Source organism: Rhinolophus sinicus, linkage group LG16, assembly GCF_036562045.2.
Source record: "Rhinolophus sinicus isolate RSC01 linkage group LG16, ASM3656204v1, whole genome shotgun sequence".
NCBI lineage: Eukaryota > Metazoa > Chordata > Mammalia > Chiroptera > Rhinolophidae > Rhinolophus > Rhinolophus sinicus.
In genome coordinates, this window is record NC_133765.1 from 28,919,259 (window position 1) to 28,941,951 (window position 22,693).

At 43.3% G+C, this 22,693-nt stretch overlaps 1 protein-coding gene across 3 annotated transcripts in view; it reads right to left on the minus strand.

Annotated features, from left to right (window-relative positions):
* Positions 1-22,693, minus strand: part of FBXW8 (F-box and WD repeat domain containing 8) — a 108,629-nt gene that overhangs the window by 19,544 nt on the left and 66,392 nt on the right. For all 3 annotated transcript variants that reach the window (XM_019753955.2, XM_019753956.2, XM_074321827.1), the window contains exons 6-7: positions 21,393-21,589; positions 18,205-18,411 (exon numbers count right to left, since the gene is read on the minus strand). In XM_019753955.2, coding sequence (XP_019609514.2) covers positions 18,205-18,411; positions 21,393-21,589 — 404 coding nt within the window. The remainder of the gene's footprint in view (positions 1-18,204; positions 18,412-21,392; positions 21,590-22,693) is intronic.

The window sequence follows — 22,693 nt, forward strand, 5'->3', positions numbered from 1 at the left end:
ATGTACTCATTGAATGTGAACACTTCCAGTGACTTCTCTCCAGCAAAAAGAAAAAATAAGGATGACTCATAAATAATCTTTCTGAAAATTATTTAAGTCTTTTACTTAAAAAAAAAAATCTTAGTAATTCAATTCCACTTGATTGACATTAAATGCCTGCTATGAGCCAGTCACTGTTGTAAGTACTGGGGACACAGTCCTTGTCCCAAAATTCACAGTTCAGAGGCCTCCTCATTCATACACACACACACACGCACGCACACACGCACTCCCATGCATACATTGTATTCTGTGGACCATGTGGTTAAAATTAATCACTGAACTCCAAAGTTTTAATATCAGTGTTTTGTAGGGGGAGTCTCCTCTCCTAGCACACATGCTAAAATGGGTTTTTTTCCCCTTGTTAACCTATTCATTTATCAGCTATTAGTATACAGTTCTTATTTTAGTACTGAGAAGTTAATCAACTGTCTCCAACGTGAATACCAGCGATCTCACTGTCAACACACATTTCTAACAACGGAATCCTTGGAAATTCCTAATAGTACAAACAACACTATAATGTTAACTAATTGTTGCTAACAGCATCTGAAAGGGAAGAGTGCACTTGCAAAATTTACAATGGCTTCTTAATCCATAAGACCAGAGAGCAAGCTAAAGTTCATTTTTCTTTTCATGCAGTTGAAAATACAAGTTTCTGAGAAAATTCCCACAATTCTAAAATACCCAAAATAAGATTATCCTTCCAGGTAAGAACACAGAAATAATAAAATCTATCTACAGTGAAAACCTAAAAAGTGCATTAAATCAGCTCCTAGAGGGAGGGGAAAAAAAAACCCAGTAACCTCGGTCTGTCATGAAACTAATATTCTGCATTTATTACCATTATAGGGCTTTCAATAGGGTTCTCAGACTCAGTATCTTCTTGTTTTTAAAATACTTCAAGTTTTATAGCAGGAAGGTAGGCCTTTAAAATATAAAGTGTCTATGGTAAATATAAAAATTAAAATCTGATACTAAGTCAGTTCCTATCCTTTACTTTTTCTAGAAGCTCTTGACAAGTGGATGGATCATTTCGGAGTAATAGAGTGAGATCTCATCCCTCTCGAAAAAGACTGCAAATTCATCATAAAGACATCTAAGTTAGTCGTCAGGAGTCAAGTATTTTCTAAAATGTTTAATAATTCAATGAATTAGAACTATCTGAAGAGTACCTTCACCATTACGTTTAGTTAAAGACCACAGAGATTAGAAAACACATTACCCATCTCCAAGGCAGGTCTTTCCATGTTACAAGTCCCTTAACGACCTTTACCATTTCTCCCTCCCTCCCTCCCGCACTCTCTCTCTTTTAATAAGGTTGAGCAAATGGGACTTCATTTTATCTGATTGCCACAGACTAGTGAGATTAATTATTCATGCTCACACTCTCCCCCTTGTTAAGACCATGCATTAGACTAATTTTTCTCTTTATTGCCCTAGTTGGGTGAATCTCCATCCATGGCACTTGACTCACTCTCAGAGGCGTATGGATATGCTGGAAAGAAGGAAAAAAACTACCCGTAGTGAAAATCTTGGAGAAAATATTCTGCCCTAATGTGACCGCCAAATCAATAGACGTTGCTGGAGATTTTTTTCTTTTAAGTAGCAAGTGTATATTACAAAGAGCTTAAATAGTGATTACTGAGCAAATCTTCATAGGAGTTAGATGTTTCTTTGAGAATTACCTAAGACGACTAAGCCACGTTAAGACTGGTGTGTATTTGCAAAGATAACTATGGGTGGTTTTCCCTTCTCTTTAGCTTCCAGGTAAATCTTGAGGGCACTGGTGGAAACAAGTATTGTTTAAAAAAAACTTTGGCAGAAAGTTTTCTTTAGGTCTGCTTTTTTCCTGCTTAGAGATCTTCAAGTATTTTTAGAACTCCTAACCTTAGAATCCTTTCAACTTTGTCAAAGTTAATTTAACATAATAATGTAACAAAAAGTGGTAATCTTTTGTATACCCGTCTCTCAGAAATGACCACTTGAAAGCTTAGCGTACGTACGGTTAGACTTTTTCTATACACATTTGTCTTGTGTCTGTCTGCTCCCACCCCCGTATGTCTGTATAAATTATTCTTTTCTCTGAATGGCATTATTGTTCTAAGATTTGTTTTTCCTACCAGATAACGTGAGAGTTCTTTCCTTGTCAGTACCTACAGATAAATCTTGTTCTTCATGATGGTGGCATAGGATTTCTCTATGGCTATATAATTCCATACTGATGGATGTTTGGGTTGTTCCTCATTTTTCAGACAAAATAAAGAATGCTGTAACTCGCTCAACGGCCAGTCAACAGTATTTATGAATCATCTTCTGTGCAGTGGGCACTGGAATGAACGGGGCCAGCGGATGACGTGCCGAAGCCTCAGCGTGCTGCCAGCTGAAACAATCCACCTCTCCGCCAGCTGGTGCACGGCCGCCAGCTGTCCTGCTCCTCCATACGTGGGACTTGCCTCTCGGAGGAGACCCACCTTCCAGCCATGTCCTAGCAGCTGGTGTTGTCAGCAGCGGGGGCAGCAGTGCAGTGAGGAAAGAGGTGGCCACCAGAGGCCCAGCACCCGGGAAGCATCAGCCACTGCCCTGTGCGGGCGGGCCCTGCGTGTGACCACGTGTGACCTGGGCCACCGAGTGTGCTGGAACGGACTTTCCAACAGACCATCAAGGAAAGAGCTGAGATGTGGCATCTGTCAGTCACTGCAGTGGGGTGGGCTTAAGGCAGGCCAACTTCCTCCTTCACCCAGTCAGAACTGGATTTGGCACTGCAAACACTTCCTAAAATCTAGGAGTGCTACCACCCTCGTTATTAAATAGCAACCACTTGCCTACAGAAATCACTATGAAGAGATCAGAGACATGCCGCCCCAGTCCACGACAGCGGTCATGTACTGATGAAGAAAGGAACCCGATCGCGTTTTCTCTGACTTTACGAAAACAGTGAGTCTTCCTCACACTCCTGTCTGCCAACAACAGAATCGACCCGGCCAGCCGCTCACCTCCCGAGAACCCCAGCACTGCCCTCCTAAAGTGGTGAGGAGTGGTCAGAAGGCTTCCTTACAAGACGACAGCATTTAACAAGGCTTGTGAATGAAAGCTAACTTGTCTGCCACCATTTTCAAAAAAGAGAAGTGACAGAGCAAAAGATCCGGAGATGCTGGCTGCACTGGAGCAGAGCAAAAGCTCAAAGGCAGGGGAGCAGCTTTGATTCAAATTCTTGGAGACGACAAATCTACCCACTTTCTTTTCTGAGCCCTAATAACCCACCTCCATTGCGACCACAGATATTTTGCTCTTCTGAAGGGGGCAAATCATGATAAGAAGCCAAATTCTAGAGAGTCAAGCAAATAACCCACATGCTCTCCTCTTCCATCGCTGTCACACTGATTTTGTGCTATGTTTGGCCCTTCACACACAGAGCTGGTTCCCTCTTGTCCGTGCTGAAGGCGTTCACCATCTATACCCTTCATCTGGTATTCCCACGGTGCCATCTTCAACTTAAGCGTTGTCTTCCTCTGACTTTCTCCCAGACCGTGGTTCTCAGACATGGGAGGGGAGGAGATTCACTGAGGAGGCTGATTCTAGCAGGTCGGCTGAGGCTGTTACCAAGCTCACGCCCCATGTGTAAGACACAGGCCTAGACTTTGACTACACGTTCCTGGGGAAAGAAACCCTATCGTTCATTCTTGCAGCTTTAGTTAAGGACCCAGCAAGTGCCAGGAGCTCAGTAAGGCCCTGTAGACTGACCGACACGCTATCAGGTAAACCTAGAGCTTGCCACAGTCTGGGACACAATCAGTACTCAGATATGCCTTGTTTTGCTTAACACATGCCCCCATTACTGGATGCCCAATCTTGCTGCTGGCTTGTACAAAGGAGCCACTTCATCCTACTCAAAATAGAAGGCGGTTCCATAGATCTCTCTCCATGGTATCCAGATTCTAGAACTCCCAAACTATATCCACTTCTGTCAATACGGCAGACAAGAATGTCTGGAAAACCCTCCTGTTTCTAAACGCCGGAAACACTAGGTAAGATTTGGTGTGTTAATAAAAATTCTTTCAACCATTATGCTCACCTTCTAAGAAATCAGAGAAATTCTGAGGAGCCAAAAATGGAGAGCATGAAAACCAGAAAGGAAAGTGAGCTCTCATGCCAGGGATACTCTGAGGTTATCACCAGTGTCGGGAGCCTAGAGAACTGGGAACAGGAGGCAAAGATTCCAGCCAGCACCAGGTGGAACAGCAGAACGGGGACCTCTGCATAAAGCTGGGGTCTTGTGCAGCTGTGTATTCTCAGGAAAAAGCAAATGGGGGGGGGGTGTAATCTGTTCTTAAGCGAACAGGGCCTACCCAGAAGCTTGTCTGCCTCCGGTTCAGCTCAGGGTGGAAAATGTTTGCCCTGGGGTCTGTCATCGCATGTCTGCCCTCACACAGGTTGAGTTTGAATTTCTACTACCTACAAGGCCAACAATCCCCATGCCCAGTAATTAGTCTCAAGTATTTTCAGGTTGGTAACATGCCCTCTGGTACCTGGCAGAATCTTCTCAGGAGGAAAACCCTTTCAACTCAGGCCCCTTAGGAGACTGACAAACCGACATCTGCCAAATATGAGCTCATGATAAAAACAAAATTGCAAGTACAGAAAGAAACACCTCATCATAAGTGACAGGCAGAAAACAAACAGACGAATTAGACTTCCAAGGATATCAGATGAAGACAATGTTTATACAAACAAAAGAGTACAGGGGTCAAAAACAGAAAACTAAAACACGCTGAAACACAAAACCAGAATTTCTAGACATTAAAAAGTCAATGGATGAGTTCAACCAGTAATTAGACGGAGCCCAAGAGAGAATTCTGTGAACTGGAAGATAGATTTTAAGGAATTATTCAGAATGCAACAGAGAAAGAGAAGGAAAATATGAACGAGCAGTAGAGAGCACAAAAGAGACAACAAGCTGGTCTAACACACAACTAGTCCAGACAGAAAGAAGACAGAGAATGAGGGACAGGAAAATTTTGACAATGGCTGAGAATTTTCTACAATTAAAGGAAGGAAGCACACAAAAAAATCCCAAACGCGAAAAATAAAACTAAATCCACACCTAGAGGCAGAGTGAAACCACAGAAAATGGAAGACAAGGAAAAGACCTTAAAAGCAGCTGAAAGAAGAGAAACGGTCCTAGGAGGGAATGACAATTAGACTGACAGCCAATTTCTCAGTGGCATCCATCGAAGTCACAACCAGTAATCTCTGCAAAGGGCTGAGAGAAAGTAACTGTCAACCTAGAGTTACAAAGGACTCGCCAAATTACCTTAGAATGAGGGTGAAATAAAGAGTTTGGGGGGATAGAAACATGGAGAACACTTGTGGCTAAGAGACCCTCACTAAAGAAACTTCTACAAGACTTTTGGAAGATGGAAAACCATTACAGAAAAAAAGATGTGAGATGCTGAAAGGAATAATGAACAAAGATTCAGGTAAGTGTGCATAAAAGTATACAAATACTGACTATCTACCACAACAATGCTGTATTAGGGCTAAATAAATAGAGCCAACTGTATTAGTCCTTATTATTCCAAACAGTCACGTGCCCCGACTTGGGGCAATCGATGTCCCATGGCCACAAGGATGCCAGATGCAGAGGGGACCCTCTGGCATTAGTGTGGAGTGAACAGAGGCTTCCTTGGATACCTGTACCGTGTTTGGCACATAGGAGGGACTCAGTATACATTTGATGAAACAATGAACAATGCTATGCATCTCTGCCTGTATCTATCTATTACAGGCGGATGATACACCGGCCTTACAGTAAAGATATGCTCCTTGCATACAAATGAACACATTAAGTCATTGTGCTTTCCACCAACGGCAATGTATTTAGCTGTCTCAGAAGTGGGAGGTACAGTTTCATTCGGTACAGATCTTGAAGTACAAGACGAGTGATGCTCATTAAAAAAAAAAAGATACAAAAGAAAAAGACCTCCATTCTTGGGGTAGAATTTACTCATGTAAACGACGCAAGTTGCTCTTCTGACACAACATAAATATGACCTACAAAAAGGTGGTCAAAAATTTCATTACGAAAAATGCAGGGTCTGCATATAGATGGTCACATACAAAGCTAAGTGAATAGCCCCTATAAATTCACAGATGAGCTAAGATTTTAAAAAAAAAACAATGAGAAAGACAGACAATTGGGGAGGGAGGGGGAGCTAGTGAGAAAAGAGTAAATCATACACAAAACAGCCAATAAAAAAATAAAAAAGCAGTTAATATACATGAATAATGGATGTCTGATTTAAAAGCAGTTTACTCCGATATGATGTAATTTTTGACAATCAGCCAGAGAGACTATTTTGTAAGTCCTTGCCAGAGATAAGTCAGAGCATGAGGCTTGCTAACAGGCGTATCTGTGAACATGTGGAAAATGACTTTCACCACCATCCCAAAGGTGACTTTCTGTTGGCAAACAAAAACTAGCCTCTCAGGTGCACTTAGCAGCAGCAACCAGCAAGATGCAGAGCTTGAAGAAATGGACCCCTGACAAGCACAGATCCCTGAAACAGAGCACCCCCTCAGCAGTTTCCATGACATGCTTCTGGCACAGGCCACACTGAAACGCAGCACAAAGGGAGAAGCAGCCTGGGCTGCTTTCATGTTTAAGTTTTAATTGGAGTGACAAGCCCACGAGGCCAAGATATTTCAGGGATGGGACGGTGTTGCTGAGCGTCGCCAGGCGCTGGGGAGGCAAGGCCCGCGTGCGCGCCCCGCCACCACGTGCCAGTGCACCTGCAACCCCCACTGTTCCAGGACTGGACTCTGCCCGGGAAGGCACTGCCAATCACCGCAGACTGTGCCAAACTCGGGGCTTTGTGATGTGGGCAGATGTCTACAAAAGGACCAGAGCGAGGCCAAACCAACACCTATTGTGACCTAAGCCTGAAAGGAACCCAGAGAGCAGGAGTACGCTCCGGTGAAAACGCAGGCAGACACAACCCAAATCTCCCTCTCTCCCCATCCACAGCCATGGGTGCTGGAAATAATTAATAAGGGAAGGCAGGTCTGCTCGGCACAGTGAGCAGAATACACACTCTGCTTTGCTTCGGCGACCTCTTTACACAATCTCTGTCCTAGCGCTAGAATAAGGCAAAGACGTGACCACAAAGAAATGGTTCATGGGTACATAAAATGAACAGGAAATGTTTACCGTTGGAGCATTTAGTCCAATGAAGAGATTATAATTATCATGCAAATGTGTGACTGAAAGCTGAAAATCCTTTTTATGCTCCCAACAGGCCTCATCATAATAAAGAGCATGGATAGTTTCAAGGTTCTTCACAAATATCAACGACATGTAACTAATCACAGTCCCCATGAGCAAAAAGTTATTATGAAATCTATTTTATATTGGGAGGAAGACTGAGGCTGCAAACTAGGAAATGTACTCTTTAAAATTAAAAGCATTTGGGATTATTTTAAAAACAGGAGGATTACAAATGACATGACCGTAAGGTACAGACAGCTGTGAGCCTATCACACCGGCTTGGGTATCCATTTTCTGCTGACTAGCCCGGCAACTGCTAGCCTGGCCCCAAGTTCGACTAGACAAAGGCTGTGAAGTGGGTACACAGGCAGGATGTGGCTAAAACCAAATGACCGAAACAAGTGACAGCTGATGGAGGAGAGTAAGAAATCACAGTGAACAACAGGGCCTTGGGGGGAAGGCAAAGAGTCCACCCACAGGCACCCCTTCACACCCCGAGGGCATTACGACCTGTAACAGCACGGAGGTGCTGGACCGCGCTGCACGGGCAGGCTTAGCAGTGCCCTGCACGTAGAGAACACTCAGGATTAGCTCTTGGTAGCAATCGTGATATGCCTCCCACACAAATCCTGTCAGAACATCATTCCATTGGATTCTGACAACCACCAAGAGGAAGACAGACAAATACTACTGTCTACACTTCATGCATAAAGAAACTGGGGCTTCAGTGATTTTAAGTTCCTTGCCCCGAATTACACAGGTAGCAACAGGAGCTGAGGACACGCTCGGCAGAGCCCAGCTATTCTCAGTCCCGTGTCAGTGTTTGCCACCAAGGCTTATTCCTGATTCCTGGCAGAAATGGTTATTAATAATGGCCAGTGTTTACAGTGTTCTCTTTGGTGCAAACACTGCCACACGCTTCTCTCACCCGATCCCCACAATTCCATAAAGTGGGTACTATGATTTCACTAGCTTTACATATGAAGACGCAGGGGTGCAGAGAGGTCAAACCACTTACACAACCATGAAGTTCTGGAACCAGGATTCAAACCCAGGTGGGTGGGCTTCCAAGCCCGTGCTCTTTAAACCCCTACCCCGGGCTCTCGAAGTGCGGCCCCTGGACCAACAGGACCAACAGCACTCATCACACATGCAGATTCCCGGGCCCGCCCAGGGTCCCTGAGTCAGAAGCCTGGGGCTGGGCCCGTGGAGCTGTATTTTTCTGACACCGCCGGGTGTTTGAGAACACCTACAGTACACCTACACTGCCACCCAAGCCAAAATTGAATTTCAGCCTTTAAAAAAGTGTTTCTCAGCTCTAAATGCTCACTTCCTGTCTCCCAACTGATGCTAATCTGGTCCAGAGTAGTGTTGGGCAGTAAGAGGATGAAAACGTGAGCTGTGGAGTGGGGAAGAGGCTGGTCACTGAGAGCCGGGACAGCTGGGCAGGCTCCTTCCAATAAGTGGGACTCTGGATGGACCCTTCCTGAAAGCACAAGGAGAGACAGGAGGGGAGAGGAACACTACAGCTAATCAGGACTAAACGGGGCATAGTCCGGAAGCAGGGGTTCATTTTGGACGTGTGGGACTGCAGAATGGGGGCCTGACACTCCTGGTCTTAAAGGCCAGGTAGAAGGTGGGCACCAGGGCCTCACCCACAGCCCTTGGCATGCAGCCATCGCTGACAAAACCTGACATGGACCGTGAGGAGGGGCTCCAGCGGGTGGTAAGACAGCAAAGGCGGGGAAAGGGCAGCGGTAAGTGAGGGAAAGGGGCTGGAGAAGAACTATTTCCATTTCAATCTCAATATATATTTTAAAACTCCTTGTGAACGTGAGGTAAGAGTTCACAGCCCAAGGAAACACCACAGTGCAGACAGACACCTAGGGGCGCAGGTGGAGCCTGCGCCAGAGGTCCTCACCTAGAAAGATCCCAAGATTTCTGGGTACTGAATTCGGTCCGGGTTCAGCCAGTATCAATGGACCGTGATGGAGCAGGAGGTGAGCCGAGGCTGGAACCCAGGTCACAGCAGAGCTGCTCTCTGTGTGCGGCACACGGCAGACGCTCCCTGGCCCCATCCTGCCGCCCTTTAACCTCATCCCTCCACCCGAGTCCCTTACTGTGGAATGTGAACATTCAAAGGCGGACTGGGCTGGAGTTTTCCTTCGCCATCTTCAAATCCGGATTTCCCGGTGTGTAAATTAGCACCACACTGAGAGAATGCTTAAGAGAGTGACTCTGCATCCCTTAGAATTCCGCTGCAACTCAATAATTGATAAGTTAATTATAAACCCACTGTCTAAAACAGTGCCTTCCAGGAGACTGCAGTGCTGAGTAAATTAATAAATCATAATCATTTATGTGTTGAATAAAAATCAAAAGTTCTCTACTTTGTAATGTTTCATGAGTCTAGCTTAAGGTGCTATTGTACTGCAAAACAGTAAAATATCTTCAGTATTCTGAAATTCAAACACGCGCTGGCCCTTTTCTGTGTGCCTTTCTCCTGCCCTCCCCCAAACCAACACAGGTCTCAAGTGTCTCGATATATATGTATGTATGGAAAGCCTGTAGCCTATCCTACGGTGTTACTGTCTTTACTTGTAGAGCAAAGGCAAGCATTTCTAACAGCCATCCTCTTGATCTTCATTAACTGAAAAATAAACTGATTTTCAACCCTTGTAACAAACCTACTTGCTGATGTGGCATGAAGAAACCACAAGGTGAAATAAACGCTAAGACCGACTCCAAGTTCACAGTCTCCCACAGGTGTGGAATGGAAATTCCATGTACATGATCAAGAAAGCCATTAGAAAAATTGGGCTGTAAATAAAATTCTAAGCTTAATTCAGAAGACAAACAAGAAAAACGGCAATGATCAGCATATATTTCAATGTAACGCTCCTGTAAGCTTGCTCGGAGCTTCAAGAACACGGATCAATGTTTTTGAAAATTAGAAAATAATACAAATGTCATTGGTACATAAAACCATGCAAGTGCGAGTGACGACCAAAGATGCTTAAGTCACAGTGCCCTCTCCACAAGCCTTCGCCTCTCAAAGGCTTTCTACAAAGTGACTCAGCATTCTCATTAACTTATGGCATTCGTTCCGCAAGAAGCTAAAGTGACCCATCCCTTTCTATTCTAATTGCATTCTTTCAAAGCAGTTCTCTAGCAAATGAATCTGGTGAAGAAGCAGACTGCTATCACTACAAGTATGACGTTAGCCCACGGTACCTGTGCTCCAGCAGGCCTGGGTCACCCCGATGCTGCTTCCTGGCCCCTCTGGAAACCCCTCCTCCAGACCTGTTGCCGCTGCCTGGACTGCCCTCTTGCCCAGGCTTCCCTGATGAACTCCAACTTGACCCCAAAGCTGGTGGGGATGGGGAGGTACTGGTGCTCAGTATTTAACAAGTACCAGCAACATACAAACCACAGGAGCTACCTTCCCCAGGTACGATCCTGTGTCCAAGTAGGGAAACCAAGGCATGTACGTAAACTTGCTGAAGGTTTATCTGACTCCAAAACCCTTGCTCAGTCTCCAGTGGTTATACTGCTCCTCTGACTGAGTGGAAAACACTTTTCTCTGTATTTACTTTCTGTAAGTGCAGCCTCCTGCGCAGGAGTGATTCGGAATCACTTAGAAATCCAAAGTACTCTTAGCTTCCACAAGCAGCAGCAGCGTTTCAAGAACTACTTCCCACAGAATCACCATCATGGTTGTACAGAAGAGAAGTGGTCGGGTCCTCAAAGGGCCCCAGGTCAGAGGTTTCTCACTGTGTTCTGAGAACCCTGAGGGCCCCAGGGGGTGCTTCAGGGTACTCCCAACATGTGAGGGGAATTTCATGTATTATGAAATCACACTAGCAATTCTATCACTTACTGACACCATTTTAATACGAACACACGTACAGAACGCATCTGAACGTTTCCCTCCTCATCTGCTTGTCCATATAATTGCTCATCACGCTAGAGTTCAGCAGGCTCACTGAGAGGGTGTCCCTATGACTTCACGTCCATCTCAGTGTGTAGAAAACCTTTTATACGGCAAGTTGCCGTTTAAGACCGCAAGGCTGTAAGCCCTGAGACAGAGGTCATGTTTGATTCCTCTCTGTTTCCCGTGCCAACCAGAACTAGCGGATAGTACGTGTTCAATAAATGGTCACTAACAATGACAGTAGCCTCAGCAACAAAACTGGATCCTCTGGGAGTCAGCATTGTTCAATATCCTGGAAAACTTTGGTCTCCAAGAACTCTTTTCCTAAACTACTCCAAGGAGAAAGTAAAGGTAAAACATTTTAAAGGTTTATGATGACAGTGAAAAGGAAATGAGACATTTACTTTGTGAACTTCCAATTCCAAAGTACTCATCCTGCTTGACAAAGACTAAGTTTTTAATCCTTCTCTGGAATGGAAGCTTGAACACAAGAAAAGCCGGACTGCATACTCTGGGGCAGGGATGGGGGCACGTGGTCAGAATTCACAAGCACTGTTTCTGAATCCTAAGGCTCTCCCAGACAGGTAATGAAACTCGTGATGAGCGCACGCAGCCAATCCAGAGTCTCTTCACATCCGTGTGAAGGGCTGCTTATCACAGGAGACGTGAGACATTCCTTTCCAGCGTGATGTAAGCTGAGGCAGCAGCATCAGGCCAGCGTCCTTGTCAAACCCATCCAGGCTTCGGGTTACTTCATTGCATCTCCCTGATTAGGATGCAGGCTGCGTGCTGCTTACTACAACCTGCCATTGGATGCCAAGCACTTCAGAACTAAATTAGGAAATGTGTCCATATACACAGGATGATGCTGAGAGCTCTAAATGGGTGTCTCTCTTCCTTTATGAGGCATGAGACTCATCGTCAACATAATGCTCTTAAATGAGACAATTCTGTCTCCTCACCCTCTGAGAGCAAAATTTAATTCAGGGAGCAAAAGAATTAATAAAGATGATACATTATCATAAATATGTTTTCATGGGTGGAAGTATTTTTGACAGATTCAGGAATTATGAGACATAGAAACAAATAATAAAGGAATGTTTGGGCACAAAGGGACACATTAACAGAATTGACTCAGATTTTCGTACTGCACATGGTGAAGAGATAAGGCCAGAGAAATTGCCTGAACACTGGTTTTCTTTTATAGTCATATGCCACTTAGCAATGCCTACCTTTAAGCTCATTTAAGCCACTGATATCTGAGAACCCAGGAAGGCAGCAGCAAAACTTAAGAATCCACGTTCATCTAAAAGTAAAAGACCTCTGAGTGGCCCTTTTCACCACATACCCCTTGCCCAGCAAGACACAGGAACTGATGACACAGCACCAATTTCCTGCGCAGTCATTTCTGCCAGCAGTAAGCATGGCCTTTAGGAGATTTCCTTAGAGAAGAAGCAGCAGAGCGATGGATTCCTCAACCCACTTGAGATGCCCTCAGCTACCCAGCAGCCTCCCATCCGGGAGCCTCACATGGTGGAACAGCTCAACACAACAGGTAAACGTTTAAACCGTCTAAGCCCTTCATCAAAAATTCCAGGAACATGGATGATGGACAGAAGCCCAAAGGTCACGTGTCCTAACTCATTTTACAGAAAAGAGGCAGGTCAGCTTACTGTCTTACTAGAACCATCGCTGCTCCCTCAAATGGTACCAAAAAAGCCAAGAAAGGCCACATATCAGTGTGTGTTGCAGCTCTTTCCTCCCTAACAGTGGCCTAAGAGGGCTATCAGCCCCACTGGACTGGTTGTACGTAAAGCCATGTGATTCAAAACGAATAGTCTTCCATCCTGAAAGCAGAGAGCAGAGCTACAAAAATATCTAATGAAGAGCAGGACCAGACAAATCTCTGTACGTTCCTTCTGGCCTCATTCTGTTCTGCTCTTTCTGTAAAACCGGCGAGAGAAAAGATGCGAAGGAACTGCTAGGGGAGTGGGGTGCACTGCCATCTGCCACTTCCTGAGGGTTCCGTCTCCAGAGGGCGACAGCTGTCAGAATTACCAAGGCACAGACTCCTTTGACCCAGAAGGTCCACGCTGAGGAACTAACCCTACAAATACATTCACGTGGACTGAACGCCGTGCACAAGCGCAAAAGACCGCAAGCCATCTACCACCCATCACCAGGGGGCTGGCCGGATTAATGACAGTACCTCCAGAAGGTGCAACATCATCAAGCCACAAAAAGCAGAACAAAAAACCCAAAAAGCAAAAACAACAACCAAACACTATAAAGTTCTTTATTATATCATAAGAAATGGTGAAATAATCTTCAAGCAATTGTTGCAGGAAAACGCAAGGTACAGCACAATAATGGGGTATTTCCCTATTTATACTTTTTAAAAAGAGGGGCGTGAGGGCATGTATGGCTAATTTGCTTACATATGCATAAAATACGTCTGGAAGGATCCACAAAAAACTGAGGACATTGATTTGGCTGCAGGAAAAGAAACTGGGTGGCAGGTTGAAAGGGGCGGTCCTGCTGCACACCCTCCCTTTCGTATCTTTATATTTCTGAATCAGGTAAACGCATTACCTAGTCAAAATACACTCATTTAAAAAGATGTTTAAAGAGCTGATCTTTTAACAAAGACTGAAAATAGGTCATAGCCATTTTTTCCCTATGACTTTAGTTGGCCAAAGAAAATGCTGGCAAATCCAAGTGTGCCCTTAATTCTGACCTCTGAAATTCAAAAGCCCCTGTGCCGTAAGCAAACCAGATGTACCAGAGCCTAACTCTCTCTCATCCTTCCTACCTGAGCTGGGAATGATTAAACCAGCTGTATTCACAAGCCTTTTTTCTTAGGCTAAATGGATACGTTTTCACTGTCACTTAATTTCATTTCCTTAGAAAACTGTTTATTAACAGAGTTAGGTTCCTTGACAAGTACCAGTTTGTTGAAATCTGTGTGTACTGCTGTTTGATGCTGCAATGCCAGGAACACAACTGGTGCTCTGTAACTCTCTGCGATAAACACGTGAGGGCTGGCTCGCTGGATATATGAATGGATGACTCTGAACCACTATTATTTGATGCTCAAACAGCTGTGGACTTATAAAATGCTAACACAATCATCATATGATGCAAAGATATCTCCAACGAAACAAAATAACACCTCTGGAATACGTCTACAGGTTAAAGAAATATCAGTTCCTGACCAAAATTTATTCTGTTTATCACCATTTGGACTTCGCTGTCTGCTTTTATCATAGTGAATCCATAATGGACTGCAGCTAAACCCCAGTTCTGTATCAGGGACAAACGAAGATAAACCAAACTCTCTGTTCTCATAAAAGCTTCATCTGATTCCGAGTGATACAGGCCAGAGGCACAGACACAGAGCCCCATGTGTACGCAGCTCCAGGCAAACTCTACCGCTAATAGTCTCACACCAACCTAATAAAATGTGCTGGGAAGAGTGCTGCCAGGCCCAAACACAGACAGCACCAAAATAAGGCACTCATAAGCGAAGTGACACTGAGCGCCACACATGAGACTATCTGGGAATTAAGACGTTACAGGACAGCAGGATGACATGGCTTAATTCACACAGAAATGTTACCTGACAATTACATTTCTTAAAAATCCAGGTTTTTCCGAGGAAGCAGGAAATCCATTACCCATAATCATATGCCTCTGCACAAATAAGGAAAGTTTCACGGTAAAGCCTGACCTCCTTCCTGTCCGAGTGGGTGGCTTTGTGCTGAAGAAACATCTCAATGCAAAGTTATTACCAGCGCTACTAACAGCAACCAGCCACCCACCCAAAACAAGTGTTTGGAGGTTTGCTTATACTCACAAAGGATTGGGATGACGAAATGCTCGATTTCAGAGGGATACTTAAACACATTCTTGTAGTAAAGGTACTTCCACCCTTAATTTTAAAATACCAATGAAAAATATCGGTAACAAGTTATTTGAGGAACTATAAACTTTTAAAAATGAATTTTCATAAAATTAAGGCATTAATCAGCTGATGCTTATAATTAATTAGATTGGAAATTTCCAGAGGCATCCAAAAAAGTACCTATTTACATCAGTATCTAAAGGATGCTCCCAGTTTAATTTTGTGCTGAACTATCCCTTTAACTGGTTTCTCAAATGTATCTACTACGATTTTATCAAAATATTCAATTGCACAGAAATAAATCCACTCACATAAGTCAAAGAGAACTAGAACCTGCCAGATAAAAAATTTATTGAAAATATGAAAAATTTAAACCAGGCTAGTATTAAATATATCTATCACCTCCCTATACTGAGAACTTGAGAAATAAATGAGATAACCCAAACTTGAAAGCATAATGGATGAAAAATTAGAAAGCAAATACAAAGTCTTTCTTCTCTCAACAAATGAGCTCACCAGGGATTGGAAAAGAAAGGTTTTTCAAAGCCCGAGAAAGGAAACTGCCTTAGGAAACCAACTGCTGTCCCCTTCCTCCACTTCCCCGGGAGACAAAACACAGGAGTTATATCATCACAGACTTTCAGCTAACATATGCTAAAAAGGCCCCAACAAAACAGGCCCACCAAGCACAAAGGGTGTCCCTTCTCACACGGAGATTACAGCATTACAGCGAGCCACACAGATTTTCTACTGCTTTATCTATCTTCCTGGCTGAAGAGTACATCATTGGAATCCAGGATGCTTCAACTCTTTGATTACTTACTAAGTTGTAAAACCAGTGAACGCCGACATAAATGAGATCTGACCTGACAGGTGACTATATATTAGGGAAAACACGATGTAAAAATCACAACCAGAGGCCAGAATCGAGCTGCGAGTGGCAGAGATAACAGGACCCACACAGTGATGGTTAACTCGCACATTCGTGCCCGGCATTCTGCTTCAAGCTTTACGTGCACATTTTCATTTAATCCTACAATTCTGTGAAGTGGGTACTGTTATGACCCCTCCTTTTACAAATGAGGAAACAGGTGTGAAGAGGTTCAGCAACCTGCTTAAGGTCACACGGAGTGGTAGGCGGTAGGGCTGAGAGTGGAACGTGTGCGCCCAGAGCCTGGCTGCTCTCCAGTTCACACTACTGCTGTGTGGAGAAGGCCCTCCTCCCTTAGGAGCCACCGGGTCAGAGAAGTTTCTTCCCAGGGATTACACCACTGTCAGCGGGGTCAAGAGCAGGCAAATGGGAGGGAAAACAAAACAAAACTTTATCCCTCCCTCGCCCGATTCCACTGGAACAGAGAGTCCCATAAATCCGCTTTAAGACATTTAATACTATGTACCTGGCCGACAGTCTGGCTAGTAAAATGCTAGGTAGTGATAAAATTTAGCTATCATGCAAAGAATTTCAATTAAAACCTTGTCTCCTTGCTTCTGGCTCAGAGTATCAGAGGCACTTTAATGCAATGTTGGTGAGAACGTTAATTTTGATACGACCTTTTTTGAGGGCAATTTGGCAACGTCCGTCAACATATTAAGTGCACATACCCTCTGACCAAGCAACATAATTGCTAGGAATGGATCCCAGAGATACATTTTGCAAGTTGCAACATTCATTTTAGCATTGTCTATAACAGCTCAAACACTGGAAGCAATCTAAGTGCGCACCAGTGAGGGGATTGGTTAAACACTAAGCGCACGCTGGAATCCTAGGAAGAGGGAGCTTGGTACGCACCAACATGGACTGATCTCCAAGGTACACAAAGTGTGATCAAATATTACAGTGAATGTTCAAATTAAAAAATAATTATTACAGTAAAAGACACATTGCCATTAATCCCCCTCCCTTCGAACACACTTATCCCATCCTTCGTGCCACTTTCGGAAGCAGTTCTGGAAGTCCTCTTTTGTGAGTATCTTTAGTTGCGCTGTCATTGCTGCCTCAATGTCCTGAATCATTTTGACTTTGGGGAAGAGTCAGAAGTCGCACGGTGCCAGATACGGTGAATAAGGTGGATGAGGAGACATCATGTTTTTATTTGACAGAAATGGCCATATACCAGAAGTGATGAATGACACGAGACTTTCCGTTGTGATCAACAAATACGGTGACTGCGGCTGCCAAGTGCCATCCAACGGAAAGGCAGGGATATTCAATACAGGAACCAGTGCATCAAACCTTAGTAACAGTGTATGACAAGTTTTAACTTGTTCAGTGCAGTAAGTTGGTGTGAGCTATAGTTGAGAGAAGGTGTGTTTTAAAGTGTGCCATAAATCATCCTCAATCATGACAACACTCCATGTCACACATCGCTTCTGGTACAGCAATTTCTGTCAAATAAAAACATTATTCTGTGTCCTCATCCACCTTATTCACTGGATCTGGCACCATGTGACCTCTGGCTCTTCCCCAAAGTCAAAATGACCATGAAAGGTAAACGTTTTGAATCGATTCAGGACATCGAGGCAGCCATGACAGCACAACTAAAGACATTCATGAAAGAGGACTTCCAGAACTGCTTCAGACAGTGGCAACAATGATGGGATAAGTGGGTTCAAAGTGAGAGGGATTAATGACAATGTGTCTTTTACTGTAATACATTTTTTTTATTTAAACATTGACCGTATTGTTTGATAACACCTCATATTACTAAATAAAAATGTTGGGTACAGAATAGTATGTAGACTATTATCTCATTTCTACAAAGGTATGTTTTTAAGTGTATAAATGTACCTATATATGCATTCAATTTTTCTAGATGGAGACCTAAAAACTATTAACCGTTTCTTCTGTGGAGTGGGGCTGGGGAAAAGAAGGAGAAAGGGAACAATTACTTTTTCATTTTATACCTTTTGAAGTGCTTGCATTTTTATACCATGCTAAATATATATTTTCTGAATATGTCTTAAAAATATATCAGAGAGCTTTACGTTTTTAATTGGCTTCTAAAAAATAAAAATTGATATTCTTTTTTTTGTTAATTGCACATCTCGCTTTTTTTGTACCTTGTTTCCTTCGTACACCCATCCCAGGCTCTTCACTCCAAAAGCAGCCTGGTTGGCTGAGACATCCAGACAGGTGACAGGCTGGCCGTACACGTAATGGAGGGTTCTGGCAGAGTCGTCAGCTTTTAGCAGGTATACCAGATCTCCAGCAGTGGCCACTGCCACAGGGTACCTTCCGGTATCCGGAACTATTTCAAGGTAGTCAACCTGGTAAAGGATAAGACTTGTTTAGTCCTTCAGGCCCCAACTGCAACTCATCCTGACTTGGTCAAAACATATACAGTTGCTCCTACACATCAGTGAAAAGACCAGCAACGCCCCAGAAAAAGACAGGCAAAGGGGCAGTTCACAGGAAGTGAAACACAGCTCCTACACAAGTGAAAAGATGCTCATCGTAAAAGAAACACAATACAATGGCAGTAAGAGGAATATAAAGTAAAAATTCACCGAGATACCATTCTCACCTGTCCTATCAGTAAAGAGAAAATAGTCTGGTAAGATAACTGGGCTGCAAGTGATGGGGAACAACCACATGTGTGGATCCCACTATGGTTGGTGGGATGTAATCGGCCCAACTTCTATAAAGGGAAATCTGGCAACACTTTTCACAATGTCAATGCACGTACACTCTGACTCAGCAAGTCACTTCTTGGAACTGAAAATAAACTCACATTTATGCAAAACGACTATGTGCAAGGTTATTTGCTGTAGCACTATTTTGTCATAGCTAAAAACTGGAAAAACCTAAACGTGAGTTACCAAGGGACTGATTAAATAACTTACAGTACATCTATGTACTGGAATACCTCGCAGTCACAGTAAAAAGCATGAAGACGTTCTTTACAAACTGATACAAATGGGCTTATCTCTAAGGTAACTACAGAGGGAAAAGCAAGGAAGGAAGGTAATGGGATCCACACTGTGCTAACGCGTATAAAGGTGGGCAGAGGAAGTGTGTGATGTACGTGGCTTGTATGTGCATCAATCTTCTAACAATGGCTGCCTTCAAAGAGGGAAGGGAGTCGTGGGATGAGATAGAAGTGAGATTTCTCACCATAAACCTAACTGAGATTTTAAAATTTTGAACCATGAGGGTGTAATAATATATACATATATATATATATATTTTTTACCAGAAACTGCATAAAATTCACTCAGTTCCAAACGAGCAAAACTCACACTTTAACATTTGTGCAAATACCAACGTGTTTTCAAAAGGTTCAAAGGATCTGAGTTCTCTGCTCTCTCCTGGTTTCAATGTCGGGGAGAGTCGGCAGGCCACCACCAATAGCACTTTTATACCACGCAGTACTCCTGACAGCAATATTGTTACCACTTTCTCTACACCACATGCATACGAGGAGTTCCGTTCAAGAACAATTTGCTTTTCTAGATCCATAAGTGGCACATTTCCCCCGAGTACAGTTTACAACTGGTTTTCACCTCCTGGAGTAAGTTCTGAGCACGCTGTGTGATTATGAAAATCTACGGTGTCACAGGACAGCACTGCCCTGACAATAAGCCCAATGAGTTCAAAAGCCCAAAGCCTGTGCTGTGCAGAGGAGCTTCCGAAAGCAAACATCCGGGTGACGCTGCTCATCCTCGGGCCCAGCAGTGTGAGTGGGGGACCCACATCCACAGCCGAGGGCCCATCAGAAAGGATGGATGTTCCAGGCTAATGTGACAAACACGGGACACTGCCACTGTGATTCAGGGAGCCTGTCTGCAGAAGACAAGGGGCCAGCTCTCGGGGCCGGGTGGGGGTCGCCGCTCCAGTGTCAGTGTATTCAGTGGTAACCCCTTGTCCAGGGGGAGAAACAATACAGAAAAAGTGTTATAACACATGCCTCCACTAGTGGTTGCTTGCTTCCTCTCTCTAGTCTAAAACTCATTTCTTATTTTCCTAAAATCGACATCCTCGGCCTAGCCATTAATTTCATCTTAATGTTGGCATTTGGACAGACTGAGAGGCTCAGATTGACAGTGGCTGTGCCATTTGCTGGGAGCTGTAAACCTACAACGAAAAGCTTCTAGTCTGAGCCAGGATGTCCCCTTATTGCCAAGGCAGGATTTACATTTTATAGCAGGACTCACATCTTAAGTAATTGCCTGAGTTCATATAATTACCGCTGGTCTACAGTGTTCTTTAGTCGGAGACCAGATAATAAGCACTATGGTAGTTTTGAAAACAAACAAATACGGTACTTTCACATTTTTCTAATAAAACCCAAGATGGGCTAATAGCCTCAGGCGGCTGTGGAGGAACACTAAACCCAAACTGCAGAAATCTGATCATTAAAGGGACAAGAAGCTTATGGAGGTGAAGCAGTGACACCCTGGCTTTTTAGGTATTCAATTCTAACAAGATTTCTACCAGGAGGAAAAGGGACAGGAAGAGCATTTGTTCCAAAGTCAGGCCATTAATTCATTATTCGATGTTGGCTCTTCTGTTCACACTCCAAAATCAAGTTTGTTTAAATTAAATTCAAATTCAGCACAGACAGATTTGAGCGCTTCCTTCTTACCACCAAATCGTCTCTTCCCATACAAATGTAGATGCTCACGTACAACTGAATTCAGAAAGAGGCTCTCTGTAAAGATCTCTTAAGGTCAGGTCAGCTTCACACGTGACAACCTAGAACACGGCTACCCAATTATCACTGACTTAATCTACTTTCGCTCAGGAGTTACCCTTAATTCCAGGTGAGAAAATCTTGGGATGAAGAAAGTTGAGGATGGAAACCTTCCTTCCCATACGGACCGGGATGATACCCCTGAACTCATTTTCACGTCAGCTGACCTGGGGTTTCCAGGGGTGAATGTTCCGTTAACGGGAAAGAGGCTGAGGCCCACGGCGATGAGAAACTCTAGCCCTGAAGTCAGCCCTGGGGTTTGAGTCACTCCTTAGCTCTGAGACTGGGACAGGCCCATTCACTGCTATAAGTTTCCACTGGTAAACAGGGAACACGACAGTACCTCTTTCGCGAGGCTGTAGTGAGATTTAGGGATGTGAGGCCCACAGGAAGCCCTGACGAAATGGGAGCTGCCAATATTTTGTTGTTGGGAATATGGAGGAATAGGCTCTCTCTTTAATTGTTGGTAGGAATGTAAACTAATTCACCTACTTGTTTATGTTAGACCCAGAGGTGCTAAGAATGAAGAATAAAATGACGAGACTGAAAGCTCACCAGTTTCTGAACTTCAAATTCTGCAGCTATCTGCAAACAGCCCTTCTCGTTGGGGTGCAGCATTACAACATCAAAAGCAGAAGCTGTGGCAACAGTTGCACCTTCGCGGCTGAGGGCCAGTGCCTGTATTCTCGCATCATGCTCAAAGCGATGGATAGGATACTTTCCAGTCCTTAGATCCCAAATATTAAGAACTCCTATGTAGGAAATACAATGCAGGTAACAATTTTAAATTCACGTCAATATGCACAATTATAAAATAACTGTTCAATGTAACGAAAATTAAAAGATAAATGATAAAATGTTTAAAAAAATATTTGCATCACATAAAACAAAAGGCTAATTTCCATAATATATAAAGGGCTTCTAAGATTCAATAAAGAAAAAAAAGCAACTGAAAAGTGAGCAAAGGACATGAGTATGCTGTTCACAGAAGAAGACATACAACTGACATATAAACAAAAGAAAAAATGTAAAAATTCACTCACAATTAGAAAACTACAAATAAAAATTATAATGCAATACGATTTTTTTAATCAAACTGACAAACAAAAATTTCATAAAATATTTCGTTGTTGAGAGTATGGAGAAATAGACTCTCTCTCTTTAAATTGTTGGTAGGAATGTAAACTAATTCCCCTACTCTAAAGGTAATTTGATAATATTTAGCAAATTAGAAATGTATATAGGATAGTCACTGTAATGTTTTTAATTTGTCAAAAGATTGGAAGTTACCTAAATGTCCATCAACAGAGAACTGCTTAAATAACGCTACCTAGAACGTTTGGAATTTAAATAAAATGAGCAGTTAGAAAAGAGAGTCAATAAACAAGCTGTATGAAATGATCACCAAAATATATTGTTAAATGAAAAACTAAAGGACAAAATAGTGGTATATAGTATGCTACACTACTTTTGTGTTTTAAAATTTTAAACACACACACACACACACAAATGGAATCTCCTGGAAGGATACACAAGAAACTGTCAATAGTGACTAGCCTCTACGGAAAGAAATCATAAGATAGGAACAAGTAGGAGGGAAATTAACTGTATACAGCTCCTTGTACATTCTGACATGTTTTCCAGAAATTACCTTTACCAAAAAGATACATTTTTTAAAAATGTTTTTATGAGAGAGACCTAACAAAAATGGGAGTACGTATGTTTGTCGCTGAGTAGTTTTAACACATGGAGTTCTTAACTCATTCTTCTATCTGTGCATTCATTCGTGCAACAAATAATCACTGAGCATTTGTTCTAGGCCTGGCACTGTTCTTCTAGACGCTAGCAATACGTGA